Below are 24,515 nucleotides of genomic sequence, written 5' to 3'. Positions count from 1 at the left end.
AAATAATTAATATTAAATTAAAGAGAAGTAATAGAAGAGTGAAAGTTTTTTGTCAATAGGAATGAAATGAGCAAAGACTATCACAAACAGCCAGGTGTTGTGCCACATACCTATATTCCCAATAATTTGGGAAGCTGAGCAAGAAGCTGAGTCGGGAGGATTGCAAGTTTGAGGCCAGCCTGGGCACCTTAGCAAGACCCTGTCTTAAAATAAAAAATAAAAAGAGTTGGTGATGGGGCTTGGTGGTTGAATGGCACTGGACTCACTCCCCAGTACCACAAAAACAAAGACCTTCAGAAGCAAAAGAAAAGCATAGATGATTAGTATAGAAAGGTGTTTAACTTTACTTATAATTAAGGTGACCAATTTGTCGTCTTTTTTCCTTGTTTGTTTGGGACTTTTTAAGTTTTAGCATTGAAACTCTCATGTCCTGGGACACTCCCTCCCCCAACTCCTAAGCAAACCAGGCTGTCTGATTATTCTACTAATAAATAATTACACATTAAAGCTGAGCACAGTAGCACATGCCTGTAATCCCAGTTACTCAGAAGACTAAGCATCAGGATTGAGAGTCCAAGGCTAGCTTAGGTAACTTAACAAGACCCTGTCTTAAAACAAAAAATAAAAAGGGTTGTGGGGAAGAAAAGGACAAAAGAAAAAAAAAAAAAAGACTAGCTGGGGATATAGCTCAGTGGTAGAGCCTGCGTTCAATCCCCAGTACCACCACCACCACAACAAATTACTCAGTGATAACGAAGTTGTATTAAGTTAGGAACATTCTGAACACTACTGGTAGCAATGTATATTGATTTAAGCTGTCTAGGGACACTTTGGCAGCTTACGTCCAGAACTAGGCACAGTGGAACATGCCTGTAAGGGACTCCCAGCAGGCTGAGGTACCTGGAATGTGTTCAGTGATAGAGCGAACCTGGGTTCAATCCTGTACCAAAAATAAAACACAAACTGTGGAAATGTTCAGATACTTCTAACATATTTACATAACTCAAAAATATAAGCTGGGTGTGGTGGTGGACGCCTATAATCCTAGCTATTCAGGAGGCTGAGGCAGTGATACAGGTTTGAGGCCAGTCTCATCCATTTAGTGAGATCTTCTCTCAAAATAAAAAAGGCTGGGGATGTAGCTAACTGGCACAGTGTCCCTGGGTTCAATCCCCAGAACTGTGAAAAACAAAACAACTACAACAAAAGTAATCCATTTCAGATTTTAGATTGTGGAGTGACATACTATGCCTTTTCCTGCTTGCCTCGATCTCCCCTTCTCTCTACTATTTTTGTCTCTCCCCTTCTCTTTCTAAATAACTGAGGTTTTCCCTCCTTCATTCTTTTCATTCTCATTGTTCAGTGTTATTGTGATGTCTTTGTACAATTAGGCACAAGAGAACAGTAGCTCTGTAAAGAAGAAGACAAAATTTGTCAATTTATACACAAGAGAGGGACAGGACAAGCTTGCAGTCCTACTTCCTGGTCGCCACCCTTGTGACTGCCTGGGCCAGAAGCATAAGCTCATCAATAACTGTCTCATCTGTGGGCGGATCGTCTGTGAACAAGAGGGTTCCGGCCCCTGCTTATTCTGTGGATCTCTGGTAAATTTTTTTTCTATTGTTTTATTGTGTTAATACACAGAGCCATTCAGATCCCTAGCAATTTCCCTTTTTCTTGGTAAATTTCTTCCCCAAGGATTCTAGTAGCAGGGATTTGATTAGAAACCCCAGGTTGTGCCAGGCATTGTGGAGCACCCCTATAATCCCAGTGGCTCAGGAGCCTGAGGCAGGAGTATCTCAAGTTCAAAGGCAGCCTCAGCAATTTAGCAAAGCCCTAAGCAACTCAGCAAGACCCTGTCTCAGACTAAAAATATAAAAAGGCTGAGATGTGGCTGAGTAGTTAAGAGCCCTATGTTCAATCCCTGGGACCAAAAAAAAGCAAAACTAAAAACTTTAGAGCTTGAAGTGTCAGGATTTTTTGTAGTCTTCAGATGTGGCTTATATCTGTAGGGGCAAGAGTCATGGTGACATAATCTTTAAGACTTCATAGCTTCTGTTTCTGGAACAACACCTGTTATAACTTTGCTTTGTTTAAGAAATGACCTTAAGAATGTAGTAGTAGGCCTGGGGTTGTGGCTCAGCAATAGAGCATTCACCTCGCACGTACAAGGCCCTGGGTTCGATCCTCAGAACCACATAAAAATAAATAAATAAATAAAGATATTGTGTCCAACTACAACTAAAAATTAATAAACACAAAAAGAATGCAGTAGTAATAGGGCTAGGGATGTGGGGATCTGGCTTAATGGTAGAACACTTGCCTAACATGTATGAGGCCCTGGATTCAATCCCCAGCACTACCAAAGATAAAAAAGGAAAAAAGAGAAATAGCAATAATGACTCTTAAAAACTCTAAAGAGCTGTCTGAAAAGCTTATTTTACCAGTTGAGCTGTCTGGCAGAAGCAATAACATTTGATGTTGATAAAGGCATCTGTTTTATATTGCTGTATTTTCTCTAATGGACTCTTGATTTTTCCACATACTCAGAGATTAAACTGATAGACAACTGAATGACCTGAAAAATGTAGTTTTCACCATGTTTATGAAATAGCAGTTAGCTGGGCATAGTGGTTCACACCTCTAATCCCAGCAACTTGGGAGGCTGAGGCAGGAGGATCAAGAGTTCAAAGCCACCCTCAGCAACTTAGCAAGGCCCTTAGTGAGACCCTGTCTCTAAATAAAATACAAAAAGGCTGGGGAAATGGTTCAGTGGTTAAGTGCCCCTGGGTTCAATCCCCAGTACCAAAAAAAAAAAAAAGAGGCAGTGAATTTTTTCTCTTAGGTCTGTTCAGTTCAAGAAATAGTAATGCAAACCAGATTGGTCTTAAAGTCTTAAATTTGATAAGTTTGACACAGTCCCTTCTCAGCTTCCTTCTTTTTTTTTTTTTTTTTAAAGATAGAGTGAGAGAGGGAGGGGGAGAGAGAGAGAGAGAGAATTTTTAATATTTATTTTTTAGTTTTCGGCGGACACAACATCTTTGTTTGTATGTGGTGCTGAGGATCGAACCCGGGCCGCACGCATGCCAGGCGAGCACGCTACCGCTTGAGCCACATCCCCAGCCCTCAGCTTCCTTCTAAAACTTGCAATAATTTTATATTAAATGGAGCTTTCTTTGCTTAACATATTCATTATTTTCTAAGTTTGTTATGTTTGAAAGCAAAGAAACAAAATATATATAGTTGGGCTAGAGATGTAACTGAGTGGTAGATACCTTGCCTAGCATGCATGAGGCCCTGGGTTCCATCCTCAGCACTGCAAAAAAATGTGTGTGTGCATATATATTTAGTATAAAAGTAAATCATAGTATAAAAGTAAATCTAATTTCACTAGTGGTACTGTAATCTGCTTCTTTTTCTGGTTCTTTTTTTCTAGAATCAGAAGATTTAATAAAAAGTCTTACTTGATTTTTCTAGTGTTCCAAAGACAAATATTTGTCCTTTGAAAGTACAGGAGATTTAAATAAATAGAAAATAAAACCCCACCAAGTGTTAGATATACTTGCAGTGAGGTAGTTTTTTATTTTTGTATGTCTCATAAAAAGGAAATGAAGAGAGAAGGAAAAACTTATTTAGTTTAATGTGTTTTAATAGATTTGTCCTGATGAAAAGCATCAATAATGTCATTTTATTGTCATATCTAATGTATAATTTAAGGTTACATTTAAGGTATATCAAGTGAACAATATAATTTAACTGTTAGATCATGTGTCCTTCTCTTATTATTTTACAGGTATGTACACATGAAGAACAGGATATTTTACAGCGTGACTCAAACAAAAGCCAGAAATTGCTGAAGAAGCTCATGTCAGGTAGACAGGAATCTTCTAAATGACTGTGGTGATGGGTACAACTTGTATCTATGGTTGTTTTTCTTTCCTATATTGTGGTATGAAAGATGCAGTTTATAAAAGATGCAGTTTATTCATTCATCTATTCAACAACCACTTATTTTTTTAAATTTTACTATTTTAGCTACATAACTTTGAGTAACAAATATATAATAGTACATTGGATCACAGCTCAAAGAATAAAATTAATATCCATGAGCTCAAACTCATATAAATAAGTAACCAAATAAGTTAAGAAATAAAGAAAAGAGAATTTCTCTTTCTCTCTTTCTCTCCCTCTCTCCCTGTCTCTCTATTAAAGAGTATGTGTGTGGTGCCAGGGACTGAATCCAGGGACTCATACATGCTAGGCAAGTACTCTACCACTGAGCTACATCTCCAGCCCTAATTTTTGAAATTGTTAGTGAGGTTGAACATGTCTACATTTTTATTTATTTATTTTTTGAGACTGGGTCTTGCTATATTGCCAAGGCTTAACCCTCAAGTGATCCTCCTGCCCAGGCTCCTAAGTAGCTGGGAGTATAGGTATGTACCATCATACCAGGCTAATTCCTCCTTGTTTCTTTTTTCTTTTCTTTTCTTTCTTTTTTTTTTTTTTTTGGTGGTGGTACTGGAATTGAACTCAAAGATGCTTTGCCACTGAGCTATACCCCAAACCCTTTTTTATTTTGAGACAGGCTGGTCTTGAATTTGCCATCCTCCTCCCTCAGCCTCCTGAGTCACTTGTATTTGGGTGTGCATCACCACACCTGGCTAATTCCTCCTATTTTCTAATTTAGTGAACTCTTCCCATATTTTGTTCTTTGCTGAACAGTAGTACAGCTAATTTGTACTGTAGGCTGATACCATTTGATTTATCATCATCTGTGAATTTCAATTTCCTTAACTTTATAACAAATATAATTTCAAATATTATTGTGAGAATTAAATAATTTAATTTATATTAAATGCTTTTACATTAAACTTTTCATTTTTGCTCTCTTCCTGAAATTTTTCTTTTTTTCTTCCATTATTTTTGTTTTGATTTGTAAAAGTACATTTAAAAATGATAGTCAGCCCTACTCAGTAAAGGTTTTCATTTTTACAGCATTTAATTTTGTTGATTGATTGATTAATTGCTAGCTATATCTTCAGTCCTATCAGTCATTTTTATGTTGTGTGTTTGAACACTTTAGTACCTTTAGTGATCCAAAATTCTGTAAGGGAAGAAAAGGACCTCAACATTCATTTAGTACCTATTACATATCAAGCAACACTTGATACTTTAAAAGTTAGACCTGGCCTCTGTACTTGGTTGTTTTCCATTGAAATGAAGGCTCCAGACCAGCAGATCAGAATGAGATCTTCCCATATTTTGTTCTTTGCTGAACAGTAATACAGCTAATTTGTACTATATAGGCTGATATCATTTGATTTCCTTATTCAATTTCAGGGATGGAGAATTCTGGAAAGGTAGACATCTCTACCAAGGACCTTCTTCCTCATCAAGAATCTCGAATTAAGTCTGGTCTGGAGAAGGCTATCAAGCATAAAGATAAACTGTTAGAGTTTGACAGAACTAGGTATGATATGGTTAGAATAACAAATGCTAAGAAATAGACTTTTCCACGCCATTAAAAATTTTGGGGCTAGGGCTGTAGCTCAGTGGCAGAGTGCTTGCCTAGCACATGTGAAGCACTGGGTTTGATCCTCAGCAACACATAGAAATAAAAACAAAATAAAATAAAAGTATGCTGTCCATCTACAACTACAAAAATAAAAATTAAAAAAAAACAACAACACTATTTTGGCATTTGATACCTTCTCAAAGTGGAATGTGAAAGAGTTTACAAAGAAGAGCTGGATGCTGTGTATAGGAGGCCTACATCTTGTTTTTGAATCTGTGTTTGAATAAAATAGGCTCTCACCAAGAGAATCGTATCCTGCACCAGTTTATTTTTTGTTTGTTTGTTTTTCTGGTACTAGGGATTGAACTTAGGGTGTTCTACCATTGAAGTACATCCCCAGCCCTTTTTATTTTGAGATAGGGTCTCACCGAGGTACTCTGGATGGCTTCAGATTTGTGATCCTCCTGCCTCAGCCTCCTGCATTGCTCTGATTACATGTATGTGTCACTGTGTCTGGCCCTGCATCAGTTTGTTTTGGCAAATGCTAGTATACCCCCTGGACAGTTGACTTGGGTTGTCATAATTCCCTACTTATTTCACTTGCAGCCATTTATTCATCTAGTCAACGTATGCAATCATTTATTGCTTAACGATGGATGGAGATGTGTTCTGAGAAATATGTTTTAAGTGATTTTGTCATTGTTGAAAATCATAGAGTTTATTTGCACAAACTTAGGTGATGTAGCCTATTACTTACCAGGCTGTGTGGTATATGTATTTATGGCAGAGCCTATTGCTCGTAGGGCCATGATGATCAAAACACAAGATTGAACTAATGCAACAGAAAACCATGCAATCCAAGAGATACTATAGGGGCTAGGAGTATAGCTCAGTGGTAGAACACTTGCCATGTATGTGAGGCCATGGGTTTGATACCCAGCACTGAAAACAAAATGAAATAGAGAGATGCATGAGATATTTTAGGCCACTACTTGCATAACACAGCATTATTGTAAGTAGAAGGAATACACTCTAAAATAAGGATAAGAGTTAGGGGAGTATCTCAGTGGTAGATCACATAAGTGTGTATGAGACACTGGGTTTCATCTTGACTATCTAAAAATAAATATAAAATTTAATGATAACCTAGTAAATATATAATGAATAACCTAGCAAATACATAAACCAGTAACAATCATTTACTATCATTATCAATCACATATCACCCATAATTTTTAAAAATATTTTTAGTTGTAGATAGACACAATACCTTTGTTTATTTGGGTTTTTTTTATGTGATGCTGAGCATCAAACCTAGTGCCTCACATGTGCTACTGAGCTACATCCCCAGTCCTTTTTATTTTGTGACAGTCTTACTAAATTGTTGAAGCTGACCTTTAACTGTGATCCTCTTCTTCAGTCTCCAGAGAAGCTGGGATTACATATGAACCTGATTTCAGTTTTTTTTCTTTATGCCTATGTTTATCACTGATTCGTTATTATAGAGAAATTGAGTTTTTTCTTTTTCTTTTTCTTTTTTTTTTTTTTGTGTGTCTGTGTGTGTGTGTTTGGGTCACTTAACATTAAGCTATATCCCCAGCCCTTTAAAAAAATTTTTTTGGACAGGGTTTTCCCTAAGATGCTTAGGGATTTTCTAAGTTGCTGAGACTGGTTTAAAGGTGTGCATCATCTTGACCTGTAGAAATTCAGGCTTTATTGGATTTGTGACTTTGGAGTAATCACTTAATTTCTGTGAGCTCCAGGTTCATTATCTATAGAATGGGAGTTAGATCAATAAGACTACTTATAGTTCTGTTTCTTTGACAGTATGATCTTAGAGATAGACCTGATTATCATATCTTGGAACTTTGCCCCATTGTGTTAGTAAAGTCCTAGAGATGGGGTATGGAGATGGAAACTGTCATAGTAGTCAAATAATAGTATGTCCTAAGAATAGATAATTAAGCCTTAGGACAGATTTCAGGGTAAAACTCTAGTAAGCAAATGGGCCTATCAGTAATAGACTGGATCCCAATTGTAGAAAAATTAGAATATTGAGTAAGTTGCCAGAACATGAACTCTGATGCAGTAAAATCATACTGAAGCCCAGGTATCAGAAGGTGAAAGCTGGAGTATGCAGAAAGGAAGAATGATAATGAATTATGGTACTATGCCTTTTCTGTCTGAGATTGAAATGAGTTCTAAAGCTGCATTGGAGATAAGATATATGCAGCCCAGCTGGTGTCCTGCATGCCTGTAATCCCAGCTTGGGGCTGTGGCTCAGTAATAGAGCTCTGGAGGCTGAGGCAGGAGAATAGTGAGTTCAAAGTCAGCCTCAGCAACAGCGATGTGCTAAGCAACTCAGTGAGACCCCTGTCTCTAAATAAAATACAAAATAGCGTTTGGGGTGTGACTCACTGGTGGAATGCCCCTGAGTTCAATCCCTGGTATCAATAAACAAACAAACAAAAAAAGATATATGCAAAAGCTGGTAATCAGGCTGAGTTTCACCTGTTTTTGTAATATTCTTGGACTTTGTATTTCAGACAGTAACCTCTAGACTAGCAAAAGAGTAAGTTACCTTGAAACAGTTCCTCATTAATAATTCTGTGTTTGTCAACATGTGGCTTAATTGTCATGTGTTTGTTTGTTTTTTAGTATTCGAAGGACCCAGGTCATTGATGATGAGTCAGATTACTTTGCCAGTGATTCTAACCAGTGGTTGTCCAAAATTGAGCGGGAAACTTTGCAGAAGCGAGAAGAGGAGCTGAGAGAACTTCGACATGCCTCTCGACTTTCTAAGAAGGTCACTATTGACTTTGCTGGCCGGAAAATCCTAGAAGAAGAAAATCCATTAGCAGAATATCACAGTAGGTAAGTGGCCAGCACCAGAAAGGGTCTCAACAAAGGAGTAGGTTGACTATATAGGATTTTTACTTCTTTAGTGGTGTTGTTTTTGTTGATTTTTAAAAATGATGATCATCAAGCTGGGCACAGTCGCACATGCCAGTAATCCCAGCTGTTTGGGAGACTGAGTTAGGAGGATCATGTAAAGCCAGCCTCAGCAACTTACCAGGGCCCTAAGAAACCCAAAAAGACCCTGTCTTTAAATCAAATATAAAAAAGGACTGGGGATGTGGCTCAATCCCTGCTATTAAAAAAAAAAAAAAAGGATGATGATCCACAGCACTGTGGGAAAAAAATAAGTAAATGAAAATTTAAAAATAAAAACAAATTTTTAGAGCTAGAGATGTAGCTCAGTAGTAGAGCACTTACCTAGTATGCACAAGACCCTAGGTTTGATCCCCAGCACAATAAAAATAAAGTTAATGTTTATTGGGGCTTAAAAACATGTAAAAGTAGCTAAGAAAATTTTTCAATGAAGGAGACCTGTCCTTACTTATAATAAAATACTATTACTTTTTTAGAAACTTTTGATGAGTTTGTTTGTTTTGGTACTGGGGATTAAACTCAAGGGTGCTTTACCACTGAACTATATCCACAGCCCTTTTCATTTTTTATTTTTATTTTTTAATTTTTAATTTTTTTATTTGTAGATGGACACAATACCTTTTATTTATTTATTTATTTTTATGTGATGCTAAGGATCAAACCTAGTGCCTCACACATGGTAGGCAAGAGCTCTATCACTGAGCCACAACCCCAGCCTCTTATTTTTTTATTTTGAGAAAGGGCCTCACTAAGTTACCAAGGCTGGCCTTGAATTTTTTTTTTTTTTTTTTTTTTTAGTACCAGGGATTGAACTCAAGAGCACTTAACCACTGCACTACATGTCCAGCCCTTTTTTGTATTTTATTTAGAGATAGGGTGAGTTGCTTAGTATCTCGCTTTTGCTGAGGCTGGCTTTGAACTCACAATCCTCCTGCTTTAGCCTCCCAAGCTTCTGGGATTACAAGTGTGTGCCATCGAACCTGGCTAACCTTGAATTTTTGATACTCCTACATCATCCTTCCAAGTCACTGGGAATATAGTTGTGTGCCATTGTGCCTGGCACAGTTTTAATGAAAATATAGTACTAAACTGGGAGAAAATATATTGAAAATTTTTAGCAAAGAAGCAATATCTGTACTTTACAAAGACCGCCTACAAATTAAAAGACCAAAAAAAAAAAAAAATCCAGTAAAAAAATGGGTATGGTGGTTCAAGCCCATAATCCTAGCTACTAGGACAGCTAAGGCAGAAAGATCACTATTTTGAGTCTAACCTTAGCAACTTAGGGAGACCTTGTTTCAAAATAAAATTTAATAAGTAGGGTTGGGGGTATAGCTCAGAGGTAGAGTACTTTTGTAACATGCTTATGGTTCTGAGTTTAATCCCCAGAACCTCAAAAATAAAAATTAAAAAAAAAGAAGAAGAAGAAAAATGGGCAAAAGCTAAGAATAGATAAATCACAGATGAGGTAATATGAATAGCCAGGAAGCATTAACTATTTATCAGAAAATTCAGATTTTAAAACATATTACTTTGCATAGTGGCACATACTTGTAATCTCAGTGATTCAGGAGATTGAGGCAGGAGTAGCAAAAGTTTGAGACCAGCCCTAACAACTTAATGAGGCCCTGTCTCAAAATGAAAATTTTTTTTAATATTTATTTTTTAGTTTTAAGTGAACACAATATCTTTATTTTACATTTATGTGGTGTTGAGGATCGAACTCAGTGCCTCAAGCATGCTAGGGAAGCACTCTACCACTGAGCCACAACCCCAGGCCCTCAAAATGAAAATTTTTAAAAAGGCTGGGTGTGTAGCTCAGTGGTAGAGCACCTTGGGTTAAACCCCAGCACCATGTTGCCATTGTTTTTGTTTTAGTATCAGGGATTAAACCCAGGGGCACTTAATCACTGAGCCACATCCTTAGCCTGTTTTTCATTTTTTGTTTTTAATTTTGAGACAGGATCTCATTAAGTTGTTTAGGGGCTTGGCAAGTTGCTGAAGCTGGCCTCGAACTTGCAATTCTCCTGACTCAACCTCCCGAGCCACTGGGATTACAGCATGTGCCACTGCACCCGGCCCTTTATAGCTATCTTAAACTTGCCATTGAAATTCAAAGTTTCTTGAAGGCTGGAACCATGTCCTCCCCATCTTTTAGGTTGAATTGCATATAAGAGGTTCCTTAACAAATATATATTGAGCTGAATTCAAGGTCGTGTTCAACCTTTTCTATTAGTTGAAGCTTGTTATTATTTTATTATGTTTCAAAATTATAATCATCATTCACAAATGTTTGTCAGACATCAAACAGGAGTATGGATATAGCCACAAGGAATATAGAGTAATAGAATGGAATAAGATAGGGCTTCTAAGCCAGTAGGATTTCACAATGTTCAAATGAAAATCTTCATGTCCCTCTGCTCCCTGGCCCCAGGGCTAAGAACCAAACTGAGGGCCTTGAGGGGGCTAGGCAAGAGCTCTGCCACTGAGCTAAATTCCCAATGCCATCACGTTCATTTATAGGTTTAGATTCAAATACCCAAAACTAAAACCTTAAGCACAGAATACATGGGATGTATCCAATGGTTATTTAGGGACCCTTTTTTAGAACTTCTAAACCTCGAAGCAGATAGAATTCAAATAGCATAGGTAAGTAAAAAAGAGACTCCTGAGTAGACAAAGTAATAACTGTAGGGTGTATTGAATAGACAAGCTGCCATAGAATATTCATCTCTGAGTCAGACTACTTTTAAACAACTTTTATATTCTTTGTATTTTTGTTGATCTTGTTAAACTGGTAACTATAGTGTGCTCTACCTGTTTTCCTTAAGTTCTGTGGAAGGAAGGTAAAGTGGGGAGAGGGAAAGTTGTTCATGGGCTTCTCCTTTGAATTCCAAATTTTAATATTACCAAAGGGTTGGTTTTTAAGTAAAGACATTCTGAGCATAGAATATTACCGATTATTGCTTCCTTTTGGTTTATTATTACAGATTAGATGAGACAATACAGGCCATTGCCAATGGAACCTTGAACCAGCCACTGGACAAAATGGATAGATCTTCTGAAGAGCCTTTGGGAGTTCTGGTAAATCCCAACCTGTACCAGTCCCCTCCCAAGGTTAGTGGACCTTTCTTTCCTCTAGCTGATAACGAGAGAATTTTGGTCCTAAATATTTCTCCTTTCAAGTATGTCTGTTTATAGTTTATAGATACCAATTTGCTCTCTTAACTCACCTACCAATCTTACATTCTTGCCCAATTTTTTTCCAGTTTTTTTCGCAGCACTTCCAAAAAGTTGACTTGTACTATCTTCAATGAGCATTTTCCAAAAGAAGATGTTATTAAATACAATAGAAATTTAGACAGTAGAGTCAAGGGCATTTGCACATACTTGTAATCCCAGAAACTCAGGATGCTGAGGCAGGAGAATCCTAAATTTGAGGCTAGCCTCAGCAACTTACTGAGACCCTATCTCAAAATAAAAATAAAGCTGGGCATGGTGGCATACGTGTACAGATAAATGAAAAGTTGTGCTGCAATTGTGTACAATGAATCAAATGCAATCTGCTGTCATATATACGTAAATAAAATAAATAAAGAATGAATGAATGAATGATTTATTTATTTATTTATTTTAAATTTCTTTTTTGTTGTTGGTATAGTTGGGCACAATACCTTTATTTTATTTGTTTATTTTTATGTGGTGCTGAGGATCGAACCCAGTGCCTCGCACATGCCAGGCAAGCGCTCTATTGCTGAGCCACAACCCCAGCCCAAGATTTATTTTGACTCAAGTTTCAGAGGTTTTAGTCAATAGTCACTTGACCTCATTGCTTTGGGCCTGTGGCAAGGCAGAGCATATGGCAGAGTGCATATGCTAGAGCAGAATAACTTGCCTCATAACATCTGGAAAGCAAAGAGAAAGGAAGAGGTTTGGGTTCCAATGACCTCTTTAATGGTACACCCTAATGACCTAACTTCCTAACTTTCTTCTACTAGTCCCCACACTAAAAGTTCTGCCACCTCTCTATATCGCTATCAACTGGGACCAAGCTTTTAATACATGTGCTTCTGGGGGATGTTCAAAATCAAAATCAAAATCCATATAAAATGATGAATACGTGCAAGCTAGGTAGGGTTTATAAGATGTATTATTATAATGAGAAATAGAGTAGGATTAGGTAGGTAGGATCAGATCATTAAAGAACTTTTTTTCTTTTACTTTTGGGGAGGGAGTACTGGGGATTGAATCCAGGGGTGCTCTATCACTGAGCTATACCCCCAGTTTTTTTTATTTTTTTATTTTGAGATAGGGTCTCACTGTTACTTAGGGCTTTACTAAATTGCTCAGGCTAACCTCAAATTTGTGATCCTCTTGCCTCAACCTTCCAAGTTACTGGGATAATAAGCATGTGCCACTGCACCTGGCTAAAGAACTTTTTAGCTAGGAAGTTTTAGCATTTTTATTTTATAAGTAAATGTGATACAGAAAGTTCTTATGTAGAGAGAGAATACCCTCAGGGTAATGCTTTACCTACTTACCTTCAGCACTATATATGTGTCAAATTCTGTGCTAGGTAGTGGGAAATTAAAAGATTAATTAAAGGTCCAGCTCATGTCCTTAAGAACTTCACAGATCAGTGGGAAGATGTGTATGAATGCAAAGATTACAGTTCTTTAAGATAATTGCTATGAAACATACATGTCATAGATGCAACAGTATTTATGAGTATGTTCATAAATCTGTGAGAGAGCATAAAAGAAAGAGTGTTTGACAACTAAAGAATGACTAGAAGAGTTTGGGTTTGTAGCTCAGCGGTAGAGTGCTTGTTTAGCTACAGGTGAGGTACTGGGTTCAATTTTCAGCACCTCAGAAAAATAAATAAATAAAGGTAATATGTCCATCTACAAATAAAAGAAAATTAAAAAAAAAAAAATAACTAAGAATTTCTAGGTAGGCAAATCTGGGGAGAGAATTCCAGGCAGAAGGTACAACATGTGTAATGACTCAGCATCTTGAATGGATAAAGAAAATGTGGTACATATACACAATGGAATATTACTCAGCCTTAAAGAAGAATGAAATTATGGCATTTGCAGGTAAATGCTAAGTGAAATAAGCCAATCCCAAAAAACCAAAAGCTCAATGTTTGAAATCTCTGATAAGTGGATGTTGATCCATAGTGGGGTGGGGGGATAGGGAAGAATGAAGGAAATTTGTTCTGTGTAGAGGGGAGTAAGGGGAGGGGTGGTGTTGTGGGGATGGGAAGGATGGTAGAAAGAGACAGACATTATTACCCTGTCTACATGTATCATTACCCTGCTGGACTAACTCTAAACCATGTACAGCCAGAAAAATGAGAAGTTGTGTTCTATTTGTGTACAATATGTCAAAATGCATTCTACTATAAAATAAATAAATTCATTAATTAATTAAAAAAATAAAGGGATAGTGAATGAAGACTGCCTCTCCCTTTTAAGGCCAAGAAAAAAAAAAGACTCAGCATCTTGAAAGCATTGCGGGTTTGGGGAAATCAAAGTATTTTTATGGACTAGTAGATGTGTTAGTTTCCTAGTGCTACAAAACAGATAGGGTGACTTAAGACAGTAAGATTTCTTTCCTCATAGCTGGAGGCTAAAATTTCAAAATCAAGATGTTAGCAGAGCCACATTCCCTCCAAAGATTGTACACATGAATATTTTCTTGCCTCTTTCAGTTTCTGGTTGCCCTAGGCTTGTAGCTAAATCATTCCGATCTCTACCTCTGTCTTCACTTGGCCTTCTTCCATGTGTATCTCTGTGTGTCCTCTCCTTTTCAAAGAATACCAGTTATTGGATTTAGGTCACCATAATTCAGTGTGAACTCATCTTAAATTGATTACATCTACAAATTTGTAAGGTCATATAATCAAAGTCTAGGTAGACATGAACTCGAGGGGATACTCTTTGTTTTTAATTGATTTTATTTTTTAAATACATGACAGTGGAATGTATTACAATTCTTATTGCACATATGGAGCACAATTTTTCATATCTCTGGTTGTATATAAAGTATGTTCACACCAACTTATGTCTTCATACATGTACTTTAGATAATGATGTCGACAACATTCCACCATCATTGCTAACTCCCTGCCCCCTCTCTTCTCCTCCCACCCCTTTGCCCTATCTAGAATATGTCTATTCCTCTCGTGCCCCTCAAGGGGATACTCTTTAACCCAGTGCAGTAGACAATACCTGCTCTTGAAAGCCCTGTTTCGCAATAAGCACTGAGTTTTATTCGAAAGTAAGCAAAGAAGGATCCTTGAATATCCTTGAAGACTGGTATGACTTCCATGCTTATACAGACAGTGCACTGGAGGGAAGGTTAAGACTAGAAACAGAAAAATTGTTCCGGAGGTTATTGTAATGGGGAGATAATAAGGGCCCAAGTTATTATCGTAGTACCAGTAGGATAGAAGAGAGTTATTTAACAACTAACAATATAGACAAGTAGATTAGTTAACAGGTTATATAATAGTATTATTGAAAGATAATGAGGGAGAATGGCTGTTTGGTTATAGTCAAGAACTGTAGTAGAGACAGAACTAAGAATTTGGGCCTCAGGATTATTCATCCAACATTTTTACAAGATAACTTATTTTTTTCATAATAGATCAGTGTTTCCACACAAGAACTTCTATTCTTACCTAATATTTACCCAATTTTGCCTTATGATTCAAAAGACAGTTGTCTTATTTATATATATAATAAAAATATACATATATATACATACATATAGATATAGATATATAGATTTTTTTTATAATAAGAATTGAACCCAGGGGCACTTAACCACTGAGCCACATCCCCAGCCCTTTTGAGATAGGGTCTCAAAAGTTGCTAAGTTGCTTAGGGCCTTGCTTAATTTCTCAGGCTGGCTTTGAATTTCCTATCCTCCAGCCTCAGCCTCCTGAGCCACTGGGATTACAGGTATGCCACCACAATTGGCAAAACCATATTTTTTTCATGTTTTATGTTTCCCTAATCTGTGCTTTTCACATAGTTAATTACTCAATAAATGTGGTTTTTAAATATTATTATTATTTTTAAAAATAATAATAATAATGCTTTTCTATCATGCACAGTTCCTTTTGCATGCTAGAAAAGCATTCTACCACTGAGCTACATCTTCAATACTTCAAAAATTTTTTTTGAGATGGGGTCTTGCTAAATTGTCCAGATTGGCCATAAACCTCCAATCTTCCTGTTACAGCCTCTTGTGGAATTAGAGGAGTGTGCCACTGTGCCCAGTTTAACTATGGTATTTTAAAAGATATGACGGAGCTGGGGTTGTAGCTCAGTGGTAGAGCGCTTGTCTAGCATGGGTGAGGCAATGTGTTCAATCCTCAGCACCAAAAAAAAAAAAAAAAAAAAAAATAATAATAATAATAATAATAAGTAAAGTTTAAATTCTTTAATAGAAAAAGACAAAACTGTTAAATCATAAAATTTTGTTATGAAAAGATTAAGATCTTAGAGATTCATCTAAAAATTTGTCAGCAAAAGATTCTTAGAGGTCCATCTTTGGCAGTTGAGAAAGCTGAAAGTTTAAGGGAGTTAAATGATTGCCTAAGTGTCCAGGCAAGAACTCTAGCAGTCTTTTTTAAAATAAGTTATTACACTTTTAAAAATTTTTAAAAAATGAAGACTCACCATCCTAATAGCCATTTTTCTTTTTCTTTTAAATTTTGGAGCACTTGATCTTCTTGCTCTGGAAGAAACATTAACCTTCATGATTGTCTGACTGAACTCTTGCCAGAACTCTTTAGTCTCCTGTAATTACCTGTACCCTATAATTCTCTATTGCCTTTATGTGATGGGAACCTTGTTTCAGTAGTGTTCCTTCTTCTCTTTTAGTGTACAAGTTGTTTTTTTCAGGATAATAGAGTACTTCTTATACCCAGTAGTCAGAACTACTGCCCATGACAGCATCTGTTTGACTTTGTTATAATACTGACATGTGAGTCTGCCATAAGCACAAGAAGCATTATGAACCAAAGTGTTGTATGTCTTTTGGCTGATTCACTTATCTTAGGAAACCTCCAGAATCCAAGATAGAGCCTTAATAAGTATAAAATGGAAATACTTATAGTTCTTTTGGTCTGGTAGTTGTGCTGCTTCTGGAATTAAGCATTATATGGAGACTTCAACATTCTACCTATCTTTTAAGATGGCACTTTGTTATCATACCTGGAACTCTTACTGAATTTATACCCTTTTTGGCTTTGTTTGTTTGTTTTTTGATGGACAACATGACTTTATTTTATTTGCTTATTTTTGTATGTGGTACTGAGGATTGAACCCAGTGCCTCACATATGCCAGGCAAGCACTTTGCTGCTGAGCCACAGCCCCAGCCTTTTTTTGGCCTTGTTTCAGACAAAGATGGGATAAAATTTTCTAAGAAAATGTATCTACTATGATTTCCTCATTATTGCATTTGTTCACCATCCCCGGATTCTTCCCTGTCAGACTGAACTGTTTGTTTTTTCCTATACAGTGGGTAGACCACACAGGTGCAGTCTCACAGAAGAAGGCTTTCCATTCAGCAGGATTGGGACTTGAGTTCAATTTATATCAGCACCAGTTGCGAATCCAGGATCAAGAATTCCAGGAAGGCTTTGATGGTGGCTGGTGCCTATCTATTCACCAACCCTGGGCTTCTCTGCTTGTCAGAGGGATTAAAAGGTAAGAATAGAATCAGTGGAGGAAAGAGACCAGCAGGTGAGGAAGTGCTGGGGAGTGATATTGGCCAAATTATATTGTTAAATTATATGCATGTATGAATATGTAAGAACAAATTCCATCATTATGTGCACCTATAATGCACCAATAAAAAATTTGGAAAGTGGGCTGGGATTGTGGCTCAGTGGAGAGTGCTTGCCTCGCATGCATGAGGCACTTGGTTCAATCCTCAGCACCACATTAAAAATAAATAAATAATGAAGATATTTTTTAAAATTTGGAAAGTGAAAAAATTTTCTAGATAACAAAATAAATAAAAAGTAAGAATAGAAATGAATCTTGGCAATGAGAGATCTTTGACAAAAATTTGATTTAGAATTATTTTTCTCCAGCTTACTTATTATTTCCAGTACATAGCACTTGAAACAATATTAACTAGGTAGTAGATTTTTTTTGAAACTGGGTCTTACTATGGGGCTTACTCTGATCTTGAGCTCCTGAACAAGTGATCCTCCTGTCTCAGCTGGGAGTACAGGCTGATTATTCCATTATGCCTGGCAAATTTGTAGATTAATTAAAATTGTTTTGCTTGGCATACTGGCACATATCTGTAATCCCAGCTCTTCAGGAGGCTTAGGCAAGAGGATTCCAAGCTTGAAGGAAGCCTAAGTAAGACTTTGCCTCAAAATAAAATAAAAAGGCAACTAGTGATGTAGCTCAGTTGGTAGAGCCCTTGCCTAGTGTATGTGAGGCCTGGGTGCAATTTCTAGCACTATTAAAAAGAAAACCTAACTATAAAATAAAAAGGATTGTAATATAACTCAGTGGTATAGCACTTGTCTACTGTGTATAAAGCCCTGGTTTAATCCTCAGTACTTAGAATAAATGGAATACCAGGTTTTTTTCATCCTTGGAAGAGAGTCTATTGAAAAAACTCTTTTGAGGAACTATTTTACTACAAATTCCTTTTCTACAAAAAGTAGAGGAAGTAGTGAGGAATAACTAGAGGTATTATAAAGCTGAGTCATATCTATTGGTGATAACTGTTTATTATTCCATGCTTTTTTTTTTTTTTTTTGGTACCAGGGATTGAACCCAGGGTTGCTTAACCACTCAGCCACATCTTCAGCCCTCCCTTTTTTTGTTGTTGTTTTGTTTTGTATTTTATTTAGAGACAGGGTCTCACTGAGTTGCTTAGGGCCTTGCTAAGTTGCTGAGGCTGGCTTTGAACTTGCACTCCTTCTGTCTCAGCCACTGGGATTACAGAGATGCACCACTGTGCCTGCCTGTGTGTTTCTTCTTAATTCAACTTTTAAAATATTTTTCCTTTGCTTTTATACATGAAATTGAAAATTGTAAAATGCAGAAAACTATCTAGAAACAGAAAGATCACCTATAACCCCACCATCAGAAATAGCTATTGTTAGCATTTTGAAGTCTTTATTTCTGTTTTTTTTTTCTTGTTCAGATTGTTATATAATGAGATCATGACATTTATTTTGTTTGAGTTTTTCTTTCAGTTTTCATTATAGCGAGCTCATTTTTCCTTCTTATTTTTCAGAGTTTTGTGTACATGGCAATGTCTATCTCAAACAGTAAAAATACCTTGTATCTAAATAGGATTTAAATTTTCTAATCATTAGCTCTATGAAATAGTTTAAAACGAGGACACTGAGGCAGGCAAAGATACAGTTACTCTAAATGCTAAAACTAGTTAATGTCAGAGATAGAACCAGAGTTCAGGACTTCAAAGTGTCTTTACTCTCTAATCTGCAGACTTTAGTCATTTCCCTACTTTCTACAAAGAAAAATTATTAGCATTTAGGAACAGTCATTTCTACTTCAGTGGTTTCACTGTTAGCTGCCATTTCCCTCGTTTGTTAAGGTATAAAACACTTTTTCTCCTCTACTTGAAGGTCAGGCTTTTTTGCTTTGGCTCCTAATTATTTCCTAATCTGTGTGTGTGGTACTATTAGAACAAATGCATGTGAATCTGCTTTTGCTCCGGGACAGCCAAAGTCTCAGATGTCTGTTTTTCTCATTCATTTCTCTGCAATTTAGGTGTTTTTTTGCATAGTAGAAAGCTAAACAGCTTAATGAGAATGTTTACATTTCCCTCATCTATTCTGGATCTTTGTTATAGAAATTTTCTCATTGGAAAGAACAAGATGAGCATCATCCATTCCCACAATCACTAATCCTACAGAAATAAACTGGGTGGTTCTGCCAAATTTGTGAGACCATTTTCCCAGTAACTTTTCAGGTTATTTGGTATAGAAGGAAGACATACTGGTTCATTCTGCATAATGAGTACCTACTATGTGACCGACACTCCTCTAATTCATCTGTTTTAGCATACTACAAATATGAAAAAACAATCACAGTGCTACTTTCCATTATAAGAATGAGATAAGAGGGATATAATATTAAGGTACTTTGTTTCATTTGATGGGAGGTGAAGAGAAACATCTTTTGTAGTCCTTGGAAAGTAGCAAACTAATTAAATTCTCTTGAGAATTTTATTTCACTTGATTCTTTCAAACTACTCAACAAGTTGTTTACTTATCCACACAGAACATATCTCTATATAAAATAATTAGGAAATGTATATTGGTGTCATTGCAACTTAGAAAATAAAGATAAGCATTTTTATTTATAATTATTTTATTTTTAATTTATTCATAATCATTATTCTATTAAATACCATTCTTGGGAAGTTATGTGTCAGCATTTTCTGTCAGGTTGGAGAATAAAGCAACAAGTCTTCCAGAAAAAAGTTAGCTTTTGACTCAAAGAATGGCAATGATGTTCATATTTGTGGGACAACTTAGATGCTTAAAAACTACAGATTCGGGATTATAGAAGTTTCAAGAGTAGTGAGAACTCCAGGACTGAGTTATGGGAATAAGGTGACAACTATCCAGGAGTTGAGAGAAAAAAACTTTATTCTGATGATAGGTGAAATTAGAAAACAGACTTCATCCTCAAGGGAAAGGTATTATGGGAGAATTTTGTATTTTTCACAAAAGAATCCCTCTTGGTGAGACATCTTCTTTAGATCTCTTGGTTCAACTGAATAATTTGCTTCAGTATTTTTTTTCTTTCTTTTTGGTATATTGTGGCATCTTCTGGGAAACTAGAATTTAGATCCTTCCTACTAAATTTGTATTTGTTCAAGGGTGGAGGGCAGATCCTGGTATACGCCCCACAGAGGACGTCTTTGGATAGCAGCCACAGGCAAAAAACCCTCCCCTCAAGAAGTCTCAGAACTCCAGGCTACATATCGACTTCTCCATGGGAAAGGTAACAGCTACGAATTCTTTCGGTCTTACATTTAGAGAGGAGTCATTGATATTCCTCTTCTTTCAGTTTCTTCTTCCTGTGGCTTTTCCTCAGCTGAAAGGGACTTTTAAACCTTATATTTGTTTATTTACTGACAAATCATAGACAGTTATTCAAAGCATTAATACCTCAAAAAGAGAAAATAAAAATATCAGTTTCTAAAAAAGCAACCAAACTAATCTTAATTTTATCTAAAAAAAAAAAAAATCTTTCCCTTTTCTTTTTTTTTTTTTTTTTTTTGCTATGAAAGTAATATAAATGATTCATAAGCTCCGGGATCTTAAATTGGGAAAAAAACAACCACAAATAATATAATCAAGAGTGACCCAAATAGAGACCTGCTATTGGATTCAGATAGATCAAAGGTGAGTGACCTGAACAGAGAATTTTCAGAATCACCCTAAGCACAGTAAATTTGGATCCTAAGAAGAACTTCTGACCTTAGACATCCTATGTCCCTTCCTCTTATCCAGCTCAGAGTTGTTTTGGAGATAGAATGAAAGGAGAATTACAGAACCACCTTTAAAAGTTTTTAATACATAAAGCTTAAGCAAGGAGTCTAGACTCCAAACTTAAGCAAGAAGTCTCTTAAAAACAGATTTATGGCTGGGAGCAGTGATGCACACCTGTAATTACGGTGACTTGGGAAGCTGAGACAAGAGCAATTGCAAGTTCAAGTTCAGCCTCAGCAACTTGGCTGTAAGAACCTATATGAAAAAATAAAAAGGGTTGGGGATGTACTCAGTGGCATATTACCTCTGAGTTCAGTCCCTAGTACTAGAAAAAAACAAAACCCGTATTTCTGGAATTAGGAATGTAGTTCAATGGTACAGTACTTGCCTAGCATGCTCCGGGACCTGGGTTTAATCCTCCCAAAAGAAAGAAATGAAAGGGTAAAAAAAATTCTATTTCGCCTGGTACAGTTTGTTTTAGATTTGTGTCCTGACCTTCATGCTTGTGTTTTTTAATCACATTTTTATAGTTTTTCTATTGTCACCTGTAGCTGCCTGTCTTCATTGCTAAAATCCATTATCATCAAGCTCCAGTCTGATCCAGTTGAGTATAGTAGAACTGATTTGTTTGGAATAAACTTGTAGGGTCCTTGAACTTTTTTTTTAATATATATTTTTTATTTGTTCTAATTAATTATACATGACAGTATGCATTTTTGACATATCATATATAAATGGAGTATAACTTCTCATTTGTCTGGTTGTACATGATGTAGAGTTACACAGGTCATGTAATCATATATGCACATAGGGTAAAAATGTCTGATTTATCTACTATCATTCCTACCCCATGCCCCTTCCTCCTCCCTTCACTCTCCTCTGTCTAGTCCAAATTACCTCTATTCTTCCTCCCTCCCTCACATCCTTATTATGAATTAGTAGTCCTTGAACTTTGATGAGATGAGGGAATAGTTTTCTAAAGGAAAAATTTCCTAGTTTAGCTAGCCACTCACTAGGTATTTTGCTAAAATACAGTTATGCCAGAATCAAAACTCATTGTTTTCCTTATGGCTATAAATAGATAATAGAAAGTGTTACTTGTTCATAATTCAAAACAGATTCCTGAATTCCAGAGTAACAAAGAAGGAAATTTATTTAATCCTTTTGTTTTTCTTGATTCAGATGTGGAATTTCCCAATGACTATCCATCAGGTTGTCTTCTGGGCTGTGTGGATCTAGTTGATTGCTTGTCCCAGAAGCAATTTAAAGAGCAGGTAGGTGAAGAATACTTCTCCTGGGCAGATGATTGATTTGCCATCATGACTAACTTATAGATCCTATTAGCATATCCTGAAGATAATAAGGTGCTAGCAAATATATTTAGACATATGAAGAAAAAGGGTATCTTTTTTTGTTTTCTTTGTTGTTGGTTTGTGTTTTGGTACTGATTGAAACTAGGGCTTCACACATGCTAGGCAAGAGTTCTACCACTGAGCTACATCCCCAGCCCTTTTTATTTTTATTTTTAAAATATCATTATTTACTTATTTTTATGTGGTGCTGAGGATCGAAACCAGTGCCTCTCATATGTGAGGCAAGCGCTCTACCACTGGCCACAGCCCCAGCCCTATTTTTATTTTTTTAAGATGTGATTTGCCCAGGTTGGCCTTGAACTTCAGTCCTCTTGCCTCAGCCCCATTAGTAGTAGGGATTATAGGTGTGCACCACCATACCCATCAAAATAGTCTTTTTATTAGTTGCTGACGGACCTTTATTTTATTTATTTCTATGTGGTGCTAAGAATTGAACCCAGTGCCTCACACATGCTAGGCAAGCCCTCTACCACTGAGTTATAACCTCATCCCCAAAGGAGTCTTTTAATAAGATATATTGGGGCAGGAAAAGACCCTATCAATGACAGAAAAAAACCTAGTGATGCTTTGGTATTTGGTGTATGGAGAACTGGTATATATACATTTCTGATTAGGAAACTATTGCCATAGTCCAGCATAAAAGTATAGGGTCTTCATCCCTTACTAAAGCTTTGCTTCTTTTGGTGAGGAAGTCTTCAAAAGTATCCCCTGAATCATTTTGATTGGGTGGTGGGTATGATAGATCTGTTATTGCTTTTCAAAGCATTTGAACTCATGATAGTAGGCAAGTGTGTTTGAATACCAATTGCTTGGATTGTGTCAGGTGTGTTTGTGTGTGTGTGTAGATGTACACATACATGTCTATTTTGTTTTTGATCATTGACAATTGAACTGACATAACAAAGTACTTTTTTTTTTTTTTTGAAATACCTTTATTTATTCATTTGTATGTGGTGCTGAGGATCGAACCCCGGGCCTCACATGTGCTAGGCAAGCACTCTACCGCTGAGCTATAGCCCCAGCCCCACAAAGTACATTTTTGAACAGTAGAGGGAGACAAAGGACTTTAGCTTAATTGAAAAATTCTTGACATACAGGATTTTTATATTTAGTTTCATACTGGCAAAAACGAAGCCTGAGGAGTCTCACTAATAGTATAGTTTTCCTATTGTTTTGAACAGATACTATAGGTAATAGGACATCTACCACTATGTTTAATAAAATGTGCTTTAGGTTAATTTTTCTCAGTAAATTCTTTGTTTTTCAGACTTACTTTTTTTTTTGGGGGGGGGGTCGGTGCTGGGAATTGAATCCAGGGCCTCATGCATTCTAGGCAAGCGCTTTACCATTGAGCTACTCCCCTCCCTGCCTCCCTTGCCTTTTTTTTTTTTTTTTTTTTTTTGTCTCAGGGATTGAATCCAGGGGCACTTAACCACTGAGCCACATCCTTAGCCCTTCTTTTTTGTGTTTTATTTAAGAAAGGGCCTCCCTGATTGCTTAGGGCCTCACTAAATTGCTGAGTCTGGCTTTTTTTTTTTTTTTTTAAGTTATAGATGGACACTATACCTTTATTTGATTTATTTCTTTTTATGTGGTGCTGAGAATCGAACCCAGTGCCTCACACGTGTGCAAGGTGAATGCTTTACTACTGAGCCACGATCCCAGCCCCTAAGTCTGGCTTTGAACTGGAAATCCTCCTACCTTAGTGGCCCCTCCCCCAGCCACTGGGATTACAGGCATGAACCACCACACCTGACTCTGTGTTGCATTTTTGCTATTAATGCTTCCTTTTTTTCCCTTTACTATTCATAGCTATCTCAACTTCTTTATCTTTTCCTCACAGATTTTAGTCAATAGTTATTATCCCCCTACATTTCTGTCTTTTATTTTCTTATGGGTTGCCTCCTCAATCTGTTCTGATTACTGTTTGTGTCTGAGTACAACGCATGTATTTTTTTTTTTTTTTTTTTTTAGAGAGAGAGAGAATTTAATATTTATTTTTTAGTTTTCGGCGGACACAACATCTTTGTTTGTATGTGGTACTGAGGATTGAACCCAGGCCACACACATGCCAGGCGAGCACGCTACCGCTTGAGCCACATCCCCAGCCCACAATGCATGTATTTTGATGTGAATTTTGACTCCTACTCTTTT

The 24,515-nt window shown here is 36.6% G+C and overlaps 1 protein-coding gene across 5 annotated transcripts in view; it reads left to right on the top strand.

Annotated features, from left to right (window-relative positions):
* Positions 1-24,515, top strand: part of Trip4 (thyroid hormone receptor interactor 4) — a 71,329-nt gene that overhangs the window by 25,322 nt on the left and 21,492 nt on the right. For 4 of the 5 annotated variants that reach the window (XM_046426603.2, XM_046426601.2, XM_046426602.2 and 1 more), the window contains exons 4-11: positions 1,392-1,604; positions 3,794-3,872; positions 5,344-5,473; positions 8,177-8,392; positions 11,461-11,587; positions 17,010-17,197; positions 20,373-20,497; positions 22,171-22,262. In XM_046426603.2, the coding sequence (XP_046282559.1) occupies positions 1,392-1,604; positions 3,794-3,872; positions 5,344-5,473; positions 8,177-8,392; positions 11,461-11,587; positions 17,010-17,197; positions 20,373-20,497; positions 22,171-22,262 (1,170 nt within the window). The remainder of the gene's footprint in view (positions 1-1,391; positions 1,605-3,793; positions 3,873-5,343; positions 5,474-8,176; positions 8,393-11,460; positions 11,588-17,009; positions 17,198-20,372; positions 20,498-22,170; positions 22,263-24,515) is intronic. The other variant, XR_009225132.1, reaches the window with a different exon arrangement.

This window comes from Marmota monax, unplaced genomic scaffold (genome assembly GCF_021218885.2).
Source record: "Marmota monax isolate L192 unplaced genomic scaffold, Marmota_monax_Labrador192_F-V1.1 WCK01_AAM20220418_F8-fsc00078, whole genome shotgun sequence".
In the NCBI taxonomy this organism is placed as follows: domain Eukaryota; kingdom Metazoa; phylum Chordata; class Mammalia; order Rodentia; family Sciuridae; genus Marmota; species Marmota monax.
Note: the sequence above shows the minus strand (reverse complement) of the source record. Positions and strands in the feature narration are given on the sequence as shown.